At 41.4% G+C, this 19,318-nt stretch overlaps 1 protein-coding gene across 1 annotated transcript in view; it reads left to right on the plus strand.

The window, feature by feature from the left end:
* The window catches only part of LOC145344986 (protein eva-1 homolog A-like), a 293,555-nt gene that overhangs the window by 103,155 nt on the left and 171,082 nt on the right, over positions 1-19,318 (plus strand). The window contains exon 2 of the mRNA XM_080192415.1: positions 11,561-11,775. Within this exon, the coding sequence (XP_080048541.1) occupies positions 11,561-11,775 (215 nt within the window). The remainder of the gene's footprint in view (positions 1-11,560; positions 11,776-19,318) is intronic.

Here is a 19,318-nt window from a genome sequence, read left to right on the forward strand (position 1 = left end):
CAGACACAGGGAGAATATGCAAGCTCCACACAGACAGTTACCCAGGGCCAGAATTGAACCCGGATCTCTGGAGCTATGAGGCAGCAGTGCTAACTACTGTGCCACAATGCCACCCTCTAGTTGAAATTATTTTGATGCCCATGTTTGTGTTAATTCTAAGTGGCCTTTAAATTTATCAGACCTGATACATGTCCTTACCAGCTGTGTTTCCAGCAGGGGCATGTGAAATAGAGTGGCCAATCCTAGCACATTACCACCCAGCCCCGAGCTCACCCCCATAATATGGGGGAAGGGGGAAGAGTGGGTGCTGAAAATAGCAGCTACCCCCATATTTAAAAAGGTAATCCAGTTAATTAAGCTTGTTATCAAGCCAATGGACCCTGACAATGTGCTAGGCAGCTAGGCTGGAATGGGCAGCCTGATTTTTTTTTTAACACCATTCTTCAAAGGGCAGGAAGGAAAGGATGGTTCAATCTTTGGGGGCTGCCTTTTGTGGTTGAGGAGGGCATCCTCTAAGACAGATACCCTTCTTTTTTCTCCACTTCATCCTGTTCAAGACCCCAGATTTCGCATCTTTGGGAATCATGGGCCTCTTTGCTCCTCTTGGTTGCAGCCTTGATTGCAGCCATTAATGCACCTGGGCACTGCGTGATTCATGGAGTTTTGGTCAATTGGAGGGGCTGATGAGAAGTGAGATCCCACAATGCCCTTCGTTAGGTCCACCTGCAGCTCGTTATTGCTGGACTCTAGGCTGATATGAAGCAAGCGGGTTAGGGAGGGGTGGGCGTGGCAGACTGTACAACCATTCCTCACCTTGCCATTTTATTCAGCCCCTTGTTTATCAAGTGTAATCTGTATGTAGCCAATAGGGTCAAGGAATTAAATCACAAAAAAATCATGATTCCAATCTATAACCTGACACTCAGAATTAAATCACCCCAGAGAAAATAATGGCCCATAACTTTTGGGTTCCCCAGTGTTGCATTTGGATGGGGTGGGCGGGGGGGCGGGGGGGCGGTGTGGGGGGGGGAATACTCCAATGATGCACTGGGGAATCCTTGCAGGAAGTTCTCACATAAGGGTTTAGCTGGCAATTGCCCAGAGGTGCTAGCTTCCTCTGGACAATTGCACTGGGCTGGGGCCTGTCTGACAGAAGTGATTTAAATCGCCAACTTTGGATGGTTCTGCCATTTTACCCTTTTAGTTAATCCGAAAAAGTTAGAAGGAGAAAAATCACTTCTCACTCCAGAGTTACTATCTAAATACCCAGACCCATCCTTGATCTGCTCCCCCTGCTCCCCTTCCAACCCAACCCAATCCTAATTCAAACTCAAAGCTCTGCGTCTAGTCCGGACTGATGATCCCCCCAACTCCACCTGATCCACCCCAATGCCTCCCCTTTAACCCCTTCTGGTCTGGCCTGAATGCCTGCCCCAAACCTGACCCAACCCAACGTGGTCCCCTCCTGATTTCCTCTGGTTGTCTGGACCAGTTACCATTGAAACCCATCTCTGCCTTTAAATTGTCTCCTAAAACATCTCTATGGAAACTAGTGCCTTTGTTCCCAATGCCTTGGTTACTCCTCACCAATGCATTTGGGGGTGTGCTTCACTGCTTTGGTCTCACCTAGGCTGAGTGAGGAAGGATGGACGAGATAAGGGCTTTGAAATTTCAATGTGGGTAAATCCATCCAGATTGGCAATCCACTGGAGATTACCATTCCAAGGAAGTTATGGACTCGTATTTGTCCTGGAGTCAATCCAAACAATGAAACATCCCATTGTGTTTTCACTTTTATCTTTTAATGGAAATGTTCTACATGATGTAACTGTATCTGGCCATGGTACTGTTTTTTTGTCCTTTGTTAATTTAGGAAAGACAAACAAAAGAACTGAAACTGCTTTCACTCAACAAGCAGCCGCAATTCCCAGAGGCCAACCTGCTTCAGAATCAGACAAGTTAAAAGTTCCCGCCAGAAAAGGTTGGGGGTGGCCTGATGTCTTTTGCCTCAGATTATTACTTAAGATAATACCTGTTGGCACGTGAAACTCATCTGAATCTCAGAGAAAGCGATTAATTTCAATCATTCACTTTCTTGGAACACTCTCACGTGAATCAAATTGAAAATAAATGAGTGTGTGGCCAAAAATGATTTCTGTCTCAAGTGTAGAATATCAATTTGTAAAGGCAGCAAATAAGACAGAAGGTGGAAAGTAATTATCTGAGAAAGTTTACATAAGGAACAGACAGTTTTATTGCACTTTTTTTATAGGCTTTCTACAACTCTTAAGGTGGGGGTATGTCAGATGAGTGGGAGGTTTACCCCCAACCCCACAAACCAGAGCCTCTGTCTAATAGGGATCCAAGTTGATTCCTGTATCATATTAATAGTGGTAAAATGAAAACTTCTATCAAAGTATTTGCATGGACATAGTATAACATTGTAATGGATTCAGTCATGTTCAGCCTTGTAGGCCCAATAATCAGCATTCTTTGCAGACTTTCTTTTCTAACTGAAATGAGAAGATCAGAAATCACAGGCCTAAGGCTCCAGACGTGAAATGAGAAAAGAAGTGTGCTGACAGGTGCACTCAGATTAGGCAGAGAATGTGGAAATAAATGCCTGCCAGCAGCAGAAACAATTCGTGTGCATGAGAGCTCCTTTTTACTGACTTTAATCTACAGAACGCTGATTGTTGAGTTTCTTTCTTTCATGGGAGTAGTATCTGCTTGAATTATACAGATGTCGTAACATGTTCTTTGCTGTGGGATTAACTCTTGTGGTGACATGGCTCAACAGTGTCGGCAGCAACATTATTGATTGCGCATTTCAAAGTGGTATCTTCACCTGTTAGGGAGACTTCACTATGTTCAGTAATAGTAGACAGATCACTGAATTTCAAGTGCTAGAGATTGGAACCAGTTTGTATTTTCAAGTAAACTTTCCTTTTAGGACTTGTAACTGCAACTCGTATCAATTTATTTTATCAATTCCAATCTTCAGAACTACTCCCTGACTTGTGGTTTTAAGTGGTGCTTTTACGTCAGAAAGGTGTGCTTGCAATCAATTCAGAGTTAATTTCCATTTAAGATCACACATTCTCAAGCATTTTGTCTCAAAAGATAATAACTCACCTGAATATTTAAAACTCCAAAGGCAAAGCCTGTTGTTAAAAAAATTGATATTTGTAGGTAAAGTCGTAAATGATTAAACTTCAAGATCTCTTGCAGTGATATATCAGTCCTCATGTGAATCTGAAAACCATCATTACGTGCTTTAAAAGAAAAAAACCAAAACAAAATTTAGTGTTGCTTTGGTTGGGAGCTCAATGGATAAGTACGTTTAATTATAACTTAGAAACTTAAAATTCAGTATTGTCTAATATATAAAATATATAGGTGGTACAGTGGTTAGTCAGTGGCAGTCATGTTCAATTCCAACCTTGGATGATGTATGTGTGGAGTTTGCGAGTTCTCCCCATGACAGTGTGGGTTTGCTACGGGTGCTCTGTTTTTTTTTCCACACTCCAAAGATGTGCAGATTAGGTGGATTGGCCATGCTAAATTACCCCTTAGCTTAGTGGGGTTGCAGGGATATTGCAGGGGAGGGCCTGGGTAAAATGCTCTGTTGGAAAGTCAGTGCAGACTCGATGGGCTGAAGGGCCTCCTTTTGCACTATAGATATTCTATGATTTTTGTTAATTGATATAAATGTTTTGTGGTGAATTGATTAAAAAAAAGCAGCTGTCAGCAGAAGCATTTGACTTTTCTGCTTGATTTTAAAAGGCAGAGCGAAACGTTCTCAGCTGTCCACAATTGTGTCGCTTCTTGCATCATGTAACCTATTTTGAAAAACTTCTTCAATCGAAAGATAGCCAAACTCTATTTTGATTTTTTTTTCCTTATTCTTTGGCATCTTTTCTTTAACTTTCTACAGATTTTATCATTAGGGTCTGAAACCAATAAAAATCATTTGTAACATTTTCAACTTTGAAAGAAAACATTCTGAAGAAGGAAAATAGCATTTTATATTAAAATCCAATTGTTCCCAAATGCTTTGGCCTTTTGTACAAGGTTTTTCACACAAGATTACCTTTCTGGTACAACCTGGGTAATGAGATAATCAGAATCTATTTAAAATTCACGTAATTGAACATTTAAAATTCAAACCTCCCAAGCTTTAGATGTGCCTCAATATCCAGAACTAAAGACTGACACATATACCTTGAAACAATATCACCCATTGCCTCTAATGAAATTCTATTATTCATGTCTTAATATGTTCAGCAAAGAAAGCCTTCGACATGTGCTTTTCCCACTTGACACTGGTCTTTGCCGATATCTGTGAAAATTCCACCCAACATGTGCATTCAGTTGGGTGTGGACCCAACCATTAGACTTATTCACCTTGTACAATGGACCCCTGCTGAGGTGGGAACTCTGTCAATTGTAACCAGCTGTCTTTTAAAGTCACAGTACTTAACAGTTGAACACTCTGTGGGTGGATTCTTTTTAAAAAAAAGCATTGGGTGAATTCTCCCAAGCCCTGCTGCTGGGTTCAATGGCAGCCGGGAGGAAGAGGTGCGAGTTTGGCAGGAGGCCTAGAAATCGGTTTTATGCTGGTATGAATTTATAGCATGATCTTCCTCTGACAAATCAGGAAACGATTTGGCTTTTGCTACCAAATAAACCTGTTGGACTTTAACCTGGTGTTGTGAGACTTCTTACTAAATCAGGAAACATGCAGGAGGAGAGCGTTAACCTCATTTGTAACCCACTAACGGGATGCAGGTGAAGGTCTGACCATCTACGCCCAATTCTCCATGGTGCTAGTGGCAAACATGCCAGTGCAAAACATGTTTGAAACAACGTGACATGCAGATATTGGGACTCATCCGAACAATACCCGGGGCTGCCTCCAGAATTTGGGTTGGAGGATGCTCACAATCCTGGAACACTGCAGCAGTGTTTTACAAGTTAATGGATTGTAGCAGCACTATGGCTTGGGTAAGAAACCCATATTAATGCCACAGCTACATACAATGCTTGTGGAATAAAAACCATAAAATGTTAGAAATGTTCATTGGGTCAGGCAGCATCTGAAGAGAGTAGAGCAGAATTAATGTGTGTAATTCTCCAAAAAATTTCTAAGACCGGGATTCTCTGATCTCACTTCATCCTCCACCGCTGCCAGCGAGAACAGAGGATTTGGCGCTCAGTCAAATCTTCATTCACTGCAGTGGGGTCAGAGAATCCCAGCTGTGGATGAAATGGGAGAATTCAGCCTCAAGTGTTGTCCCCAGTGGGAAAACCAATGAACCATCCCACTGGGTGGTTAGTGCAATTCCCACTGGGAAGAATTGCATCCTGGCTCTTTTTTTGCACTAAGTGCCACATGACTGTGACTCATAGCTTTCAGAAAAAACTGGTGTCATTCTCTCCTGATCCCTCACTCATTTGGCTCTTAGAATTTTTTTCGTCAGATCACACACTTTGTTTCAATTATTATTATTAATAAGAACATAAGAAATAGGAGCAGGAGTAGGCCATCTAGCCCTTCGAGCCTGCCCCGCCATTCAATAAGATCATGGCTGATCTGTTGTAGCTCAGTTCCACTTTCCCGCCCTCTCCCCATAACCCTTAATCCCCTCTCTTATCAAGAACCCATCAACCCGCTTCTTAAAAATATTTAGCGAGGCAGCCTCCACCACTTCAACGGGCAGAGAATTCCAGAGATTCACCACCCTTTGAGTGAAGAAGTTCCTCCTCAACTCCGTTCTAAACCGCCTCCCCTTTATCTTGAGGCTGTGCCCCCTAGTCCTACTGTCTTTTTTGAGCGGGAAGAGTCTCTCCACCTCTATCCTATCCATCCCATTCATCATCTTATACGTCTCAATGAGATCTCCCCTCATTCTTCTAAACTCTAACGAGTACAAGCCTAGTTTATTCAGCCTCTCCTCATAGCTCAATCCCCTCAACTCCGGTATCAGCCTAGTAAACCTCCTCTGCACTCCCTCCAGGGCCAAAATATCCTTGCGCAGGTGCGGCGCCCAAAACTGCACACAGTACTCCAGCTGCGGCCTCACCAATGCCCTATACAGCTGCAGCAAGACCTCCCTACTTTTATATTCAATCCCCCTCGCTATGAAGGCCAGCATCCCATTCGCCTTCCTGACCACCTGCTGCACCTGCAAGCTGGGTTATTAATGCAAAGTCTCTCTCTTATGTCTGCATAGGAATTTACTGGCATGGTGGCACAGTGGTGAGCACTGCTGCCTCACAGCACCAGGGACCGGGTTCAATTCCAGCCTTGGGTGACTGTCTGTGTGAAGTTTGTATGTTCTCCCTGTGTCTGCATGGTGTGATGTTAGTGTACCTTTAAGAGGCTTTTTTTGCAACACTTTTAGGTGATGTCATTGGTGTGAAGAAAAAAAACTGTACAGGTCAGGTGACAAAGGTTTTTAGTTTGGCTGTAGTCTTCGAAGCAAGCTGGAAAAGAAGTCTCTTTGTCTGTTTTGCATTGAGCATTTTTATTAGTTAGCTGAAAGCACAACTTATTGCTATCCTGCAGTAAAGAATCTTTTTTGGTGTTTTTGGGGAGCTGAAGACTACAAGCTGCTCTGAGTTTTCAAGATCATTTGAAATCAGCATTCAACCTAGGGAACTGGATCCCAGAATCAAGTGAGCTTTAGTCTATGCAGTGATAAATCTGTTTAAAGGGTTTTGTTTGTTGGATTTTGATTTCAATTGGAAAAGATTAGAGATATTCATTAAGAGTTATGTATTATTGTGGTTGTTTTGTTTTTTTGTTTGCAATTGATAAAAGTTCTTGCTAGTTTTCTTATTATACATGTTAACTATATTCTTAAACAAACTTTGTTTGATCACTTCAATTATATCTGAAGTGAAACATCTCACACTTATCCTAGCCAAATTCAAGATGCAAAACTTGCGGCTCAGGCGAGCTTCATAAAACTCTTTGAAGTCTCTGACCTGAAGTATAACAGTGGGCTTCCTCCGGGTACTCTGGTTCCCTCCCTCAGTCCAAAGCTGTACAAGTTAGGTGAACTGGTCATGCTAAATTAATCTTTGGTGTCCCAAACTGTGTAGATTAGGGGGATTACTGGGTTAAATATGTGGGGTTACGGAGATAAAGTTGGGATGGTCCTGGGTAAGATGCTCTGTTACCAGAGTGCACATCTGATAGGCCAAATCGCTTACTCCTGTACTGTAGAGGTTCTATTCTATGATTACAGTTATTTGTGTTGTGCACTTGTTAAACTGCATGATGTTGAAAGTAACCAATTTACATTTGCTTTCATCAATTCGTGAATCCTGATCTCAGTCCCAGAAACTGAATTTAGCAGATAATTATACTGACAGTAAGTAAAGCAAATATAAAATAAATGTGAAAGCAGGTCTGCACAACTTGAAATTAAAGGACAAACTAATGAAATTAAGGTAACTTTCAAAGTAATGGAAAATAAAAGATCAATTTTTTAAAGAAACAGACAATTTTTGACCAAAGCATCAAGCTTTGGTTTGTTATGTTGCCATTTAAACATACAGAAGATCAACACCACTGTCTTTGGTCTCTGCCAAAAACTCTGTTCCTTAGCCATCACTCCATTCCTTTCCCTTACTATTGTCTGAGGCTGAATGAGACCAGGCAACCTTCCTGTCATATTTGATCCCAAGATGAATATCCAACCACCTATTTGATCCATTAGCAAGACCTCACTAACAACCCGAATTCAGCTCATCTGTTGCTGAAACCCTCATCCATGCCTTTGTTACCTCAGGATTTGACTAAAACAATGCTCTCTTGGCTGGTTTCTATCCTTTTTACACCAGGGTGGAATTTTCCCATCCTGCCCACCGTGGGAATTGTAGTGGGACAGAAAGTTTGGCAGACCTTTCAAAGGTCCATTGACCTTGGGTGGGAATTTTTGGTATTGAGGCACGTGCAGCTGGAAAGTGGTGCCCTTTGGATACTCATATCCAAATTTGCAGTAAGCCCTGTTATTATCCCTATGTTTGTTGACCCGAAAACAACAAGGAGAATTTAAAATTGAAGAATTGGAGCATTGCTAGAACAGAAGTCAATGTAAATCTCTTCATAGCCTGATTTTGGAACCCTGATTTTCACAGTAACTTCATTGCAGTGTTAGTGTAAGCCTACTTGTGACACTAGTGAATTTAAAAGAAAAACTGCTTTATCCCATAAGATTTCTCCTAGATTTCTTTGTATATCTAATTCTGGACTCCTGTGCATCCTGATTTTAATCACTATGGCCCTAAATGCTGAAAATTCCTTCCTACACAAATTTCATCAGCTCTCTTCTCCTGTCAGATGTCACCAAACTTCCGATCGTCTGTCACAATATCTCATATTGTGATTGGGGTCAAATTTTGTTTGGTGACATTTCTGTGAAGTGCTTTGAGATTTTTAAATGATATTAAAGGTGCCATATAAATACAAGTTGTTAATATATGCATGACGAAAATGCAGTTGTATTTTTAAAAATTTATTTCTCAATTGTTGGCCTGTATGATGCGCTCCAAAAATGCTGGAAAAACTGGGTTGATGGGTTTTTGATAAAAGAGGGGATTAAGGGTTATGGGGAGAGGGCGGGAATGTGGAACTGAGCCACGACAGATCAGCCATGATCTTATTGAATGGCGGGGCAGGCTCGAAGGGCTGGATGGCCTACTCCTGCTCCTATTTCTTATGTTCTTATGTAAAAGCTGGAGTGAAACGCACATGTGCCAATGTTTTATCAATCATATGGACATCAAGTTGTGTTCCTGGTGTCATTCCACCCATCTGGGATAATAGGATGGGTGGGTCTGGAAATCGGAAGCCTGTTTGCCCTATGGAAACTGAAGGTAAAAGGCTAGTTGTGATCATTTAAAAAGGCAATTGACCTCCATGATACACATAGAATGGAGTAAAACGCTTGCAGAGTGAGACTTTAGCCAGCCGTATTTCCCATTTTTTTAACTAGACAGGCTATAGTGGTGGGCTATCTGAGAGCAGAGTTAAATCTTGGTTGTTTTGTACTCTTTGGCCACTGGAATTGCTTTGTGGGAGATGTACATGTATACTTACTTAAATTCATGCTCTTAGAACCTGAGACCTCATGTTGAGAGGTCCATTTCTGCATTGCACTGGCAAAGAGGCCAAAGTGGCTCTTTAAATTAAGGCTGTCACCCTGAATTGGGTTTTGGCCAATGTGCTGTAATCTCTCCCGACTGTAATAAAAGCAAATTACTGCGGATGCTAGAATCTGGAACAAAAATGTTGGAAAATCTCAGCAGGTCTGGCAGCATCTGTGGAGAGAAAATATAGAGTTAACATATCGACTCTGATAATTCTTTTCTGTCTCCACAGATACTGCCAGACTTGCTGAGTTTTTCCAGCATTTTCTGTTTTTGATCCATTCCTACTGTTCTGATTGAGTGTATCCCACTCAATCTGTAGATAAGAACCTGCTCAGCACTCTGAAGTGGCGCAACTGAACATTTGATGTCTTTAGGCGACAGGCTTGGAAATCTGAGTGCTGATTGTACCTGGATGCACAGCCCATGTGTCATGGCAGGACCTATTATTCAGTCTTTTTTCTCCCAGAAATGCTAACTTGATGTATGATTGCATTTACTCAGATATCCTCTCATACATTGCTTCACCTGAGTCTATATAATGGATGTTAAAAACCAAGTCAATTGCGTCCTTTCCCAATGCAAATAAATACACGTGCAGTTTCCAGCTGCAATCAATGGTTAGCAATCAGGAACAGGATTCTGGTTGACCTGTAATTGTTCTGTGATTGAGAGGACAATGAAACCAAGTACAGCATCCCATCCTGTAAGAGATTTAAGCCATTGAATTAGGCTGTAATTATTAAACATGAAAAAGAGTGTCGAAAAAAGCAAGTGATAACCTCTGCAAACTTAGACTGAACTGAGCTGGAAATCCTTCTATTATTACATGTTTCATTTCATAAGTGAATAAATCCTATTTTTTTTAAAGACAACTTAAATTGAAAGTTTCATTTATTATTTGAATGACCTGAATAATAATGAATTGCCATGTCTCAGGGTTCACCCTTACATAAATGAGAATTATCAAGTATTCCTCTGTTCTGTCTGAAGCTGTTAATCACTGGAATATGCTGCAGTTCTTTTGAATGGCAGAGGCTGAGATTACCGTTATGGCAAGCCTCAACAAATTAGGTTAACTACGTCTTTTCAGATCTTGTGCTTCCTGGCATTAATCATACACACAGGATGTATTTTTCCTTTCTTAAATTATTCTTTGAAGTATCTGTAAGCAAAGTGAGAGTCATCAATCAGCCAAAAAATATTCATGTTTGGCTAATTTGGCCACACAGACAACATTGAGGTTTCATCACCTGATTACGCTACAAAGTGTGCTAATGGGCAGGACTTTTTGAAAAAAGCGTTTTCTTACTGCTTCCATTTATATAATGTCAATGTGTGTGTTTTCTGGTGAATAACTTACTGTTGGTTAGAATTTGTTACTAAATTTTCAAGACTATTTAGAGAATTCTTTAGATTTGCCTGAAAAAAATGGCTGATCATCTGCATGTGGTCTTGATACTCAAGTAAATCAAACCATTTAAATTAGTTGTCTACAAAATGTTGAAAAAATACTTCTTGACTTGACATTACACTCAGTAACTTCAGATTCTAACCACTGCTTTATTTTTAGCCAGCAATCTGTCGGTAATGATTCTGCTATTCTCATTTACTTCCTGAGACATCAATTTAATATATTTCATGAAAGAATAAAATGATTATCATCTCCTTTTGCTCACATCATCATCCGTTTGTCATCTAATCACTCTTATATTTCCACCTGCCACACACCTATTTTGTTCTTCAGTCGCTGCTTACTTTTCAACTTGCTTAAAGCCAGTTAAAGGCATAGGAACATAGGAGCAGGTGTAGGCCATTCAGCCCCTCGAGGGTGCTTTGCCATTCAACTCTGGCCTAAACTACATACCATGAATGAATTTTAAAAAACTTTTGCCAGTTTCCAGGCACGAAGTCTACCCTCTGCACAGATTCCAGCACCCACAGTACTTTGCTTGTCATTCCTTCCTGTGCTGTGTAACATACAGCTTTTTGAAATTGCTCTACTCTTTCAAATATTGGGTCATGAAACCAACAACATTACTACAAATGGAAAATGCTGGAAATTCTTGGGCAAGACAGCAAACATGGTGAGAAAAATAGAGATTGGGAAATAAATTAATTTGTGTAGTGCTGCTTTGAGCTGGACAGTGTGGTGACTACTATATAATAACTGATACAAGCACGTAGAAATTGCAGCTTCACTATTTAGGAATGTTTGGGACTTTGGATGGAAGGGAAGAGCTGAAAGTGCAGGTCAGATCGGAAGGTGCTGTGGCAAGTGGAATGGGCATTGATAGTGATTGTGTGACACGGAGAGAATTTTGGGCTGTTAATGTAGGATTGAACCTAGTAACCTTATATTCTTCTCGAGTTTTAATTTCCTATCTTGTTTTGACAGGGTATATGTCAAGGGTTTTGAGGAATTATACAGAGCATGCCTGTGATGGAGAATATATTTCACTGCGATGCCCTCATAGAACAACCATCAGTATCCAGTCTTCATTTTATGGTAGAAGAGCACCCAGCCACCAGATGTGCCCATCTCGCTACCCACAAACTTTCAAGGATCTTGAAAAAGAAGATTTGTCTTGTTCAGCCATCACATCCTTGCAGGTAAATTTTAGACTTCACTTCTGAAATGGTGGGAGAAATTCTTATCTATCTCACAATATGTGCTTTTTTTCCTGTTAATGCCTGGCTATTTCACAGCAGAATAGTTGTCATACACATATTGATGTCCTATAACAATATATAACCTAAAAGCCTGACTACAATTTCAAGGTACAATGGACAATGTATGAAGCTCTACCCATTTGTAACTGGTGTTGAGTGGTTTAACCAATGGTTGTTTAAAGACGTGCTGGAACCTACCCAAAACATGTCTCAAAGTTAGTTTTTATCTTTTACAATTTGAGACTGGGGCAGCAGGTGAACTTATTATGTGCTAACAGAATACCCGAACCAGCTGCCAGCATGCACAGGCCTCTGGTGAGAACCATTCCTTCCATTCGCAGGTTCAGTCTGTAAATCTGCTTTATCTCAAATTCATGCAGTCTTTCTCTCACGCACAGGCTAAGGCCGCAAAATCGGCCATCTATTACCTTTAGTTAAGCTGGTACCAATGTTCATTTTGGTAGCAAAATGAGTCCACATCAGCCATCTGTGCTTCTGGTGCATTGTGCTCTGAATGGCATTTTAGTGAGAGCATTATTATCAGGAGCATGCCGAGTAGGCAGATTGTGATCCATCTCGATGGCAGAGCTTGAGAGTTTGGAAAGAGCTGTTAAAAGAGCATTGGTGAGTTGCTGTAGTGCATCTAGTATACCGTACAGAATACTGTCACTGTATGTTGCTGGTCAAGGGAGCAAATGTTTAAATTAGTTAACAGGTGTCAATCAAGCAGGTTGTTTTGTCCTGTTTGTTGGAGCCACACTTATTCAGACAAGTGGAATGTATTCCATCAAACCTCTGACTTTTGCCTTGTAGATGCTGAGCAGGCTTTGTGGAGCCAAGAGGTGACTTAATCACCACAGAATTCACAGCCTCTGACCAGCTATAGTAGCCACAATATTCATGTGGCTGGTCCAGTTAAGTTTCTGATCAAAGATAACCCCCAGGATGTTGGTAGTGCAGGATTCAATAATGTTAAGCCACTGAATGGCAAGGGGTGCTGATTAGATTCTCTGTTGTTGGAGATGGTACAGTATTGATCTCCTTATTTAAGGAAGAATGTGAATGTGTCAGGAGCAGTTCAGAGAAGGTTTAGTAGACTAAAATGACAAATAGGTAGGTTGTCTTGTGAAGAAATGTTGGGCAGGCTAGGATTGTATCCATTGGAGTTTAGAAGAGTAAGAGATGACTTGATTGCAACCTTCAAGATCCTGAGGGATATGGAGATGATGTTTCCTCTTGTCAGAGAATCAAGAACCAGGTGTCACTGTTTAAAAAATAGGGCTTGCCCTAGAATAGAGATGAGGAGAATTTCTTCTCTGAGTGTCCTGAGTTTTTGGAACATCCTTTCCAAAAAGTGATGGAAGCAGAGTCTTTGAATTTTTTTGTAAAGTTTTAACAGGTAGGCAGGAAATTACAATCAGACCATTATCTTTTTGAATGGCGGAGCAGGCTTGAAGGTCTGAATGGATTATTCCTGCTTCAAATTCATACATTCATATATGCTTATGTTGCCTGGCACTTGTGTGCTGTATATGTTGCTTGCTACAAAGGGTGGCATGGTGGCACAGTGGTTAGCACTGCTGCCTCACAGCACCTGAGATCCTGGTTCAATTCTGGCCTAAGGTAACTATCTGTGCAAAGTCTGCATGTTCTCCCTGTGTCTGCATGGGTTTCCTTCGGGTGCTCCACTTTCCTCCCACAGTCCAAAAGATGTGCTGGTTAGTTGCATTGGCCATGCTAAATTTTTCCTCAGTTTATCTGAACAGGCGCTGGAGTGTGGAGATTAGGGGATTTTCACAGTAACTTCAGTGCAGTGTAAATGTAAGCCCACTTGTGGGCTTACATTTAAACTTACTTATAACTCCAAGACAGAATGTTGCCCAAGTCTTATTACATGCAGGTATCACAGAATCCTTATAGTAGAGAAGGAGCCCATTTGGCCTATTGGATCTGCACCTAGTCTCTGACAGATCATCTTAGAGCATAGAACATAGAACACTACAGCACAAACAGGCCCTTCGGCCCACAAGTTGCACCGATCATATCCCTACCTACCAGGACTATCTATAACCCTCAATCCCATTAAATCCCATGTACTCATCCAGAAGTCTCTTAAAAGACCCCAATGAGTTTGCCTCCACCACCACAGACGGCAGCCGATTCCACTCACTCACAACCCTCTGAGTAAAAAACTTACTCCTGACATCTCCTCTGTACCTACTCCCCAGCACCTTAAACCTGTGCCCTCTTGTAGCGACCATTTCAGCCCTAGGAAATAGCCTCCGAGAATCCACCCTATCTATACCTCTCAACATCTTATAAACCTCTATCAGGCCGCTTCTCATCCTTTGTCTCTTCAGGGAGAAAAGACCTAGCTCCCTCAACCTATCATCATAAGGCATGCCACCCAATCCAGGTAACATCCTTGTAAATCTCCTGTGCACCCTTTCAATAGCTTCCACATCCTTCTTGTAGTGAGGCAACCAGAACTGCGCAGAGTACTCCAAGTGGGGTCTGACAAGTGTCTTATAAAGTTGCAGCATTATCTCCTGACTCCTAAAATCAGTCCCTCGATTAGTGAAGGCTAGTACACCATACGCCTTCTTGACCACATCCTCCACCTGTGAGGCCGATTTAAGAGTCCTATGGACCCGGACCCCAAGGTCCTTCTGATCCTGTACACTGCTAAGAGTCCTACCCTTGATATTATACTCCTTCATCCCACTGGACCTGCCAAAATCGACCACTACACATCTACCCGTGTTGAAGACCATCTGCCACTTCTCCACCCAGTCCTGCATCCTATCTATGTCTCGCTGCAACTTCTGACATCCCTCCAGATTATCCACACACCACCAACTTTCATGTCATCGGCAAACTTACCAACCCATCCCTCCACTTCCTCATCCAGGTCGTTTATGAAAATGACAAACAGCAAGGGTCCTAGAGCAGATCCCTGGGGCACTCCACTGGTGACCGACCTCCATGCAGAAAAAGACCCATCCACACCTACTCTCTGCCTTCTGCAGGCAAGCCAGTTCTGGATCTGCAAGGCAACAACCCCTTGGATCCCATGCCCTCTCACTTTTTCAAGAAGTCTTACATGGGGGACCTTATCAAACGCCTTGCTGAAGTCCATATAAACCACATCCACCGTTCTTCCTTTGTCAATGTGTTTAGTCACATTTTCAAAGTACTCAACTAGGCTCGTTAGGCACGACCTGCCCTTGACAAAGACGTGCTGACTACTTTTGATCATACTAAACTCCTCTAAATGTTCATAAATTCTGTCCCTCAGTATCGTCTCCATCAACTTACCAACCACAGAGGTCAGACTCACCGGTCGGTAATTTCCCAGGCTATCCCTTGTTTCTTTTCTTGGAAATAGGAACCACATCCGCAATCCTCCAAAACCTCTCCCATCTCCATCAACAACACAAAGATCATTGCCAGAGGCTCTGCAATCTCTTCTCTCACCTCCCACAGTAACGTGGGATACATCCCATCCGGTCTCGGCGACTTATCCATCTTGATAGAATTTAAAAGTTCCAACACACCCTCTTTCTTAATGTCCACATACTCAATCTTTTCAGTCTGTCACAAACCTGCAGTACAACCAGCCAGATCATTTTCCATGACTACTGAGGCAAAGTATTCATTAAGCACCTCTGCCATTTCTACCGGTTCCGCATAGACTTTTCCCCCTTCACCTTTTATAGGTCCTATCCCTTCACATCTCATCCTTTTACTCTTCACATATTTGTAGAATGCCTTGGGGTTCTCCTTAATCTTACCTGCCAAGGCCTTCTCATGACCCCTTCTGGCTCTCCTAATTTTCTTTTTGAGCTCCTTCCTTCTTACCCCACTAATCCCCCAAACTTACACATCTTGTGACACTAAGGGGCAACAATTTAGCATGACCAATCCATCTAACCTGCACATCTTTGCACTGTGAGAGGGCATTGGAATACCCAGAGGAAACCCACACAGACATGGGAAGAATGTGTAAACTCCACAGTCTCCCAAGGCCAGAATCGAACCCTGGTTTTTGGCACTGTCAGGCAGCAGTGCTAACTACTGTGCTACTCTGTGGACCTACATATGGACTGCTTTGGTATCTGAGGAATCATAAATGTCACTGAATAAATACTGTGCAACCATCAGCTAACATCCACATTTCTGCCCTAATGTTGAAGCATGAGAAATTATTGATGAAGAAGCTGGAGATGGTTGGGCCCAGGACACAACTCTGAGGGACTCCTGCAGTGATCTGCTGGGGCTGAGATAATTAACCTCTGATAACCACAAGTATCTCCCTGATCAAAGGAGTGGGTGGTTGATCGCTTTTTATGTACGTGATTTGCCTTTAGTTTGTGTCATTTTTCACCCTCTACCTGTAGAACTGTAAAATCAGAATCAAGTGTCACATTCCATATCATGAGATAGCAAGAAAGAAGAGCAGGGAACCATCATGAGCTATGTAATAAATCATGAGAGTTTGGAATTTCATCCCAGTTGTATAACGATAATCTATATCCTATCAACCAGAATGACACGAGTCGTGACTGAAAGGTGTGAGGACCGGAACAAAAGACAATTATTTTTAATTTTTTTTTAACCGTCAATGAAGCTTGTAAATTTCAAGACACAAGTGCTTAATATTGTACTGTCAGTAAATTTACTGTATTACAGCAATGGGTAAATCATTGTCACATTTAGTCATTTACAAAATTACTGTAAACATAAAAATTCACACTTCAAGTCTTAGATTGTTCATGAGTTATGCACAGAACTGCTTGAATAATAAAATTGAAACTGTAGTTAATTTTAGACCTGATGGAAAGTATGACGTTTGCTAGAAAATTCTACAATATCTAGGATTGTTGTTCTACTATTCATTATTTTTTAAAAAGCTCTAAAATTTGATCTTGTATGTATGTATAAACAAGTCCATGAAAACAAAATGATAAAGTTCACCAATTTGGGGGCAGCACAGTGATTAGCACTGCTGCCTCGCAGTGCCAGGGCCAGGGTTTGATTCTGGCCTCGGGTCAATGTCTGTGATGAGTTTACACGTTGTCCCCATGTTGGTGTGGGTTTCCTCTGGGTGCTCTGGTTTCCTCCCACAACCCAAAGATGTGCAGGTTAGGTTGATTGGCCAAGCTAAATTGCTCCTTAAATATCAGGAGGACTAGGAGGGTAAATATTTGGGGTTGCGGGGATAGGACATGGGTGGGATTGTTGTTGGTGCAGGCTCAATGGGCCAAATGGCCACATTCTGCACTGTAGATTCTAAAATTCTAAACTAGTCGAAAGCCATGTCAAGCTCTGCAAATTAGAGGGATACAAACCAGTTTAAAATACCTTTTTCTAAGCTATGTCGGACAATTGAATAGTATCTTTTCCTGATTTCCCCTTTTCCAACTAGATTTATTTTGCATTTTATTTTATTAACTTCACCATTGGCATCATTACATGAAGCACTTGAAACACCTATCATAGGAAATGCATCAAAGTCAGTTTTTACACGTGGAGAAGGTGGTATCAATGAGCTTCATTTCCCATTCACACTGGTGCTCAGACTCACTCAAACTGCAAAATTATTAATCCCAGGCCAGCGGTCAAAGCCCAGATTTTCAAGATAAAAGTCTTAATGCCCAAGAATGTGCTTTGTAAATATAATGCATAATATGTTGCTAGTGATACTTATCAGCAATATATTACTTTAATTTGAAAAAGAATTGAATTCTTGCCTCCCCAAAACATCTGATTTGCAAATTGCACAGTTTTATTTCAGTTTATAATCACATATAATCAGTGTTAGTGAAGATTTAGTGCAGTAAGATTTCCAAGGTAATAATTCTTTAATACTCATCACTCTACCATTTGTAATACTGTAGCAAGAGAGTTGGCAGCAAATGACTTCAGTCCTGAGGACAGAACAAAATAGATGTGATTAGTGCCTTACCAGAGGCAATAAGCTTATAACATGTTCTGGATAAAGCTTATTAGTATTGTGCCAAGGGCTTACATTCAACCACTGATAAAAGATGTCAGGGTGAAAAAAAATAAAGAGGAAGCTTAACACTTCAAGTCCAGGACAAATGCAGATCCTCGGGGAATGTAACTCTGGATAGTATCCCTCACAATTGTTAGACACAGGCTAGCCCAAACAAGCAAACCAAAAGACTGATCCAAGCATAACTTCAGTGTGCATCACACCATCAGAGATTAACACAAAACAAACTTCCTCTTCTGCTTGAGAGTTCTGTATCCACCCTGTAGGTAGGCATCAGCCATTTAGGCTACTGCATTAGAAATAACAGAGATTGTGTTGTGAAATCAGGGTGCAGATTTACAGTGATCTTTGGTATTAAGATACTTTTGAAAATTGTATAATTGCCTTCATATGAAGATAATGGCCCTTAAATTCCTGGGATTAGAGGTGGCATAAATCTGATTTCTGCTTTGGAGGGAAAGGAGATATTTTGGGCAAAACTCAATTACACCAGAATTCTACCCATGCAGGCAGTTTAAATTCCAGCAGAGGGAGGAGGTCCTGGATACATCTTCCACACAATTTCCCACATCAAGGGAAATGTCTGATTGGGTTTCTTCATGGATTCTGCCTTTACACTCTTTAAAGACTTCAACTGAAGTGGGAACAGGATGACAATTCTGATCCATTTGTTTTATGTTTCATTCATTCATGGGGCATGGTTGTTGCTGGCTGGACCAGCATTTGTTGTCTAATCCCTACCTGCCCAAGGGCAGTTAAGAGTCAACCATATTGCTGTGGCTGTGGAGTCACACGTAGGCTAGACCAGGTAAGGATGGCAGATTTCCTTTCCTAAAGGACTTAAGTGCACCAGATAGGTTTTTCCAACAATCAACAGTGGTTTCATGGTCATCAGTAGATTCCTAATTCCAGACATTTTTTTAATTGAATTCAAATTCCATCATCTGCCGACGTAGGATTTGAACCCATGTCCCCAGAACATTAGCTGAGTTTCTGGATGAATAGTCTAGTGATAATAATGACAGGCCATCACCTCCCCTTCCCCTTCAAAAAGATCCCAAACCTTGCCTATAACATTAGTTGATTCCAGGGGAGATCGCAAGACAAAATGGTTCCTTCCGTATCTGAAGACTCCAAAGCTGAATCGTTGGGCCTCATGGAACTCCAGGTCGAGAAGTATATGTTTTACGTTGCAAATGTAAATCTAAGCGAGTGCTGCTAATCATGATCTTGCAGATGCTGGCAACTCCCCCTGAACAGCAAATAATGTCATCCATGAGGATTTAGAGAAGGGTTTCTAACCTGCAGGTAGGGTTTTGGGGATGGCGGGTGGAAGTAGGAGGCAGTTTATTCTGCTGCACTTATGCAGACAGAATAGTCTCTGAGACACCGCTTTCAAAATCATGAGATTGTAAAAATTGTAGTGAAGTTTCATTCTGCTGCCGTCTTAGTTAATCCAAAACT

The sequence above is a fragment of the Carcharhinus amblyrhynchos genome, chromosome 7, assembly GCF_965287045.1.
Source record: "Carcharhinus amblyrhynchos chromosome 7, sCarAmb.v2.hapA, whole genome shotgun sequence".
Taxonomy (NCBI): domain Eukaryota; kingdom Metazoa; phylum Chordata; class Chondrichthyes; order Carcharhiniformes; family Carcharhinidae; genus Carcharhinus; species Carcharhinus amblyrhynchos.